This window comes from Toxoplasma gondii, chromosome VIIb (assembly GCF_000006565.2).
Source record: "Toxoplasma gondii ME49 chromosome VIIb, whole genome shotgun sequence".
In the NCBI taxonomy this organism is placed as follows: Eukaryota; Apicomplexa; class Conoidasida; order Eucoccidiorida; family Sarcocystidae; genus Toxoplasma; species Toxoplasma gondii.
Window position 1 is genome coordinate 4501533 of NC_031475.1, and position 5049 is coordinate 4506581.

General features: G+C 53.9%; 2 protein-coding genes across 2 annotated transcripts; one reads left to right on the plus strand and one right to left on the minus strand.

The window, feature by feature from the left end:
- The first annotated feature begins 986 nt into the window (after positions 1-986).
- On the plus strand, positions 987-2778 carry TGME49_256650 (hypothetical protein). Its single transcript, XM_018781116.1, has 2 exons — positions 987-1177; positions 1351-2778. The coding sequence occupies exons 1-2, from the start codon at positions 1112-1114 to the stop codon at positions 2356-2358; spliced, it is 1074 nt and encodes a 357-aa protein (XP_018636951.1). The 5' UTR covers positions 987-1111; the 3' UTR covers positions 2359-2778.
- A 500-nt stretch (positions 2779-3278) lies between these two features.
- Positions 3279-4572, minus strand: TGME49_256220 (hypothetical protein; the record flags this gene model as incomplete). The annotated part of the gene is made up of 2 exons (XM_002364878.1): positions 3279-3335; positions 3592-4572. The coding sequence occupies 2 exons, from the start codon at positions 4570-4572 to the stop codon at positions 3279-3281; spliced, it is 1038 nt and encodes a 345-aa protein (XP_002364919.1).
- Between the last annotated feature and the right edge of the window lie 477 nt (positions 4573-5049).

The window sequence follows — 5049 nt, forward strand, 5'->3', positions numbered from 1 at the left end:
TTGTTGCAGTCTGTGATTGCCCGGAGGACGTGGTTCGAACAAACCTTTTCAAACGCTCAAAAAACCCGGGGGCGCTTGCCATGCATTATACTCTGATGTGCGTTACCCCCATTGATTAAAAACCCTCGGGCCATTGATTCATAGAGAAGCTTGAGATGCCGTTAAGTCGGTGACGTTGCGCTTCAGTCACAGCCACAGTCCCCTTCTCACTGGAATCGATCACCAGGGTTGGCGCGTTTACATGCAGATGAAATTAGGTGCGCGACATAATCATCTGGGCAAATATATGCACCTCTGTGCGACAGCAATACGGCGTCGAGCAGGCGCCGGCCAGTCTGTCCACCTGGCCGACAGAACAGTGAGCCAGACAGTGAGTTCCGGCATGTGAGTTGCCTCAGCGGCAGGGGGTGGCTTCAATTTAGCCTGATGCGGAGGCACCACGCGCCATGGCGGGTGCTGGTGCTGTGTTTGAGTTTCAGTGTGCAGCGGCTGCCGACAATGGCAGTAGATTGCATTCCAGCGGTGGTAATACTTTCGTGGTATTTCAGTGCGTTAGGTAAGAGTGTCACACTCTTCCATCCTTTCCAGGCAGTTAATCTGCTCGCTGCTGCAGCTGCAAGCACCTCTGAAACCACAGCTGGTGATGATGAAGCACTTCCAAGCACGTCACAAGCTTCGGGACGAATCGCATCGTCGCCTCGCTCCCCTGACACAGACAGCCCCTTAAGTGGTGATGCCAGGTCAGACTCAAAAGATGACGGTGGCGTTCAGTCGCAGGAGGAGGCGAGGCGAGAGCTGGATCAAATCGTGGCCAAGGTGAATGCTCTACGGGCGAGAGCTTTTTGTACACGGTTGAGAGCAGGGGAATTCCGGAGACGCTGGTCTTCACCGGAATCCTATATGCGAACACACCGTAAAGGGGGAGCGGACGCTATGGTGAGCGAGCGTTTGACTGTGTTTAATGCACCGGTTGCGCTATAGTTCTTGAGGACCCGCCACGACAGGCTGATCATGATTGTTCCTTGCTGTCCGGGGACTGTGCCCTCAGGGTGTTGCTTAATAGTTTCTCCTCTTGTCCTGCTTCCGTTATGGTTGTGGCATACTACTGCGGATGTGGCGAAATACACGCAGGTATATGAAGAATGGAAGGGAGCTAAGGATCAGCGAACCCTCGAGCGTAAGCAAAGCTACACATCAATAGTATGCAGTTCGAGGTTAGCGGGTGCCCTGGATCATACAGGCATTTAGGCTGCTCTGGTTTTTAACGCTCCTTCCTGTCTAGGGATCGTGCGCTCCGAATGCTCCTTAACGGTCTATCTTTTCATTATGCTTCTTTTATGGCTACGGCAGGCTCCCGCGGAGGTAGCGAAGTACATGCAGCTGTTTCAAGAGCAGAAGGCCGCTAAAGATCGGCAAATGCTCGAGCGAAAAGCGACGCTGACCAGGATTCGTAAGGACATAGAGGATTTGCGATCGAGGATGTGCTCGATTCTGGACAAGGCTCCCAAGCTTAGGCCTTTGGTAGATGTCCGTAATTGCCGGTGGCGCTACACAAAACCAGGAAACATACCCGACGTCGGCGTATCAGCGGCAGTGTCAACGACGAGAACTGGTTCTGGTATATTGGCAGAGACTAGAGAAGAGATTCAAGATCTAATCGCACACCAGAGGCGCGTAATAAAGAACTATATAGCACTGACAGGACGACGGCGAAAACGTCTCCGAAAAATGATCCAACACAAAGAAGGACTGCTACAGGAACAAAGTGCTAGCGCTTCAGAAAAGCCCGACGAAGGAATGAAGAACCAAGCGGCCGAGTTACAGGCAGCAGAGAGTGATCAACGTCGCATGGAGGCGGACGTGAGTAATGCGGAAGAACTACTGCGATCCGCTCGAGAGGTCCTGAAAACTTACCGACAGAAGCTGCGTGAAATGAAACGCAGACCACAACGGCGACGGAATCCGTTGCGTTCTGTCAAACGCAGCCCGCTCATCACGGGTCCGTCGGTGACGGCCGAGGCTCAGTCAACATCAGACACGGATGTGTCTGACGCCGGGGAAGGCGGCAGCAATGCTGGTTCGACAGGCATTACAGGCAACGTCCGTGGCGACGTCCGTACGGCCCCACAAAGGGGCGCGTCAGAGGGAAGGCTGGCTTCAGACACCTCGGCAGCCACTCCAACACCGAGGGAGCCTCGCCCGAGTCAAAGCGGTAGACGGAAGCGAAAGGGGCAAGGTGAGAGAGATGTCCCTCTTACTGGAATTCTGTTGAAAGGAAACGGTACTCGGTGCCACTCCGGAAGAGCCCCAGTAGATGGTCTTGGATTCTCTGGCGTGAAGAGTGAGCACACGTGTTGATGTGAAACCAAACATGAATTTTCTGTCTTGCTTACGTGCCCAGAGCTCTACCTTCCAAGGTCAGTTGCGTCAGTGACCAGAGCCATAGAGACGTACAACCTGGGAATGCCCCTGGAACGATTTACCACGAAATATTTAAAATCGACTGAAGAGCCAAGACGTGTCGACGGGGGTGGACTGTGTCCATGGTGTGGATATGCGCCAACGTTGGCTTTTGACACGAGCTGCGTTGGAATCAGCTCCTGTCAGTTGACGGACTATCTATCGGCGTGCGTCAGCCAGGTGACAGGAGGATGAGGCTGCCGTCGGTATAGCGTGACAATGCCGTCTTCAGACGGCTGGGAACGAGCGTTGACATGCAGATTTGGAACGCACGCGCGTAGAAAACAGTGAGGTGGCCGCCCCGACAGTGAGTGGCGTGGATTGGATAGTGGGTGCGAGAACAGAGGAGGAAGCCGTTTGATTTGGTTGGACATATAATCCTCAAAAAGCTACATGGGTAGCGCCGCCTCCTGCGTTTTTTCCGAACCGTCACTCATTGCACAGATGAGGGCAAATATGCACATTACGCCCTCATGCGAGTACGTGAAAGCCACAAGTTAACGTATAAGCATTCATGTTAGCCGCAGGCTTTTTGCAGTGTCACTTTCCGGTATTCAAAATGATCTATCGTAAAAACAACCAGATGAAGCCGTGGCGGTATCTAGAAGGCTCGGACAGCGATTATGGAATGGATCGTGTGTGTCCCAGTCCTGACTTCCTCAACAGCCATACACAATACGAGATACCCTTCGAAAAATTACGCTGAGTACTTGAACAAACGTGCCTATGAATTTCTGTAACATGGCTAACGTCACTGGAGTCACGTGATGCGTGACACATCGCAAGATGGCGGATGCAACAGGGAATGAGTTATGTTTTTACGTTTGCCGCAGGCTCGTCGGAGAGGCCGAGAAAAAGTTGCAAAGAACGCCTCGCTGCAGGGCTCCGTGTCTCAACGCAGGACTCGCCTCGCCGAGAGCAAGCCGGATGCGATACCGGTGTCTCAGATACTCCTCCAAAGAGTAAACGCCCTCGGAAGGAATCGACAGCAAAGGCCACTCCTTCATTTCCAGTTCCACTGGCACAGTCGGTGGCCTCGAGTACACAGTCACATGATGACGACTGTCGTTCGGCGGACGTTTCCTCTAAGGGAAAACGGGCTCGGAGGAAATCGACGTCAAAGTCGTCTACGAGCCATGTTCCAGGAGAGTCCATAGGATCTGCGGGCTCGAGTGTCCCATCACATGGCGACGGCCGACAATCGCACACTACTTCTAAGGGCAAGAAACCTCGAAAGGAATCGACCGCAAAGGCCACTCCTTCATTTCCAGTTCCACTGGCACAGTCGGTGGCCTCGAGTACACAGTCACATGATGACGACTGTCGTTCGGCGGACATTTCCCCTAAGGGAAAACTGGCTCGGAGGAAATCGACGTCAAAGTCGTCTACGAGCCATGTTCCAGGAGAGTCCATAGGATCTGCGGGCTCGAGTGCCCCATCACATGGCGACGGCCGACAATCGCACACTACTTCTAAGGGCAAGAAACCTCGAAAGGAATCGACCGCAAAGGCCACTCCTTCATTTCCAGTTCCACTGGCACAGTCGGTGGCCTCGAGTACACAGTCACATGATGACGACTGTCGTTCGGCGGACGTTTCCTCTAAGGGAAAACGGGCTCGGAGGAAATCGACGTCAAAGTCGTCTACGAGCCATGTTCCAGGAGAGTCCATAGGATCTGCGGGCTCGAGTGTCCCATCACATGGCGACGGCCGACAATCGCACACTACTTCTAAGGGCAAGAAACCTCGAAAGGAATCGACCGCAAAGGCCACTCCTTCATTTCCAGTTCCACTGGCACAGTCGGTGGCCTCGAGTACACAGTCACATGATGACGACTGTCGTTCGGCGGACGTTTCCTCTAAGGGAAAACGGGCTCGGAGGAAATCGACGTCAAAGTCGTTTACCAGCCATGTTCCAGGAGAGTCCATAGGATCTGCGGGCTCGAGTGTCCCATCACATGGCGACGGCCGACAATCGCACACTACTTCTAAGGGCAAGAAACCTCGAAAGGAATCGACCGCAAAGGCCACTCCTTCATTTCCAGTTCCACTGGCACAGTCGGTGGCCTCGAGTACACAGTCACATGATGACGACTGTCGTTCGGCGGACATTTCCTCTAAGGGAAAACGGGCTCGGAGGAAATCGACGTCAAAGTCGTCTACGAGCCATGTTCCAGGAGAGTCCATAGGATCTGCGGGCTCGAGTGTCCCATCACATGGCGACGACCGAAATTCCCATATTTCGTCTAAGGGCGAGAAACACGGGAAGACATCGACGGCTACGACTACAGGAGCTATATATCGCGGGCGTATGCCGGGGCCAGGACAGAGTGTCGGCGCTGACCAGATGCAAGCAGTACCAAGCCACTGCGGTGTCAGTCAATCAAACGTGATGGAAGGGTGTCTGCCGAAAGCTCTTCCTGGTCCTGACAGAGCACCCCACGCCGAAGGTACCCGTGGGACACAACGTCCGGCTCTGCCTCTGACCACATCGTCGACTGACCCTCAGCTTGCCGCTCCTCCGTCGCCGGAGAGACCACCAGTTGCTTTTGTGGAACTAAGACGGCCACCTTGGCCCCTATTTCCACC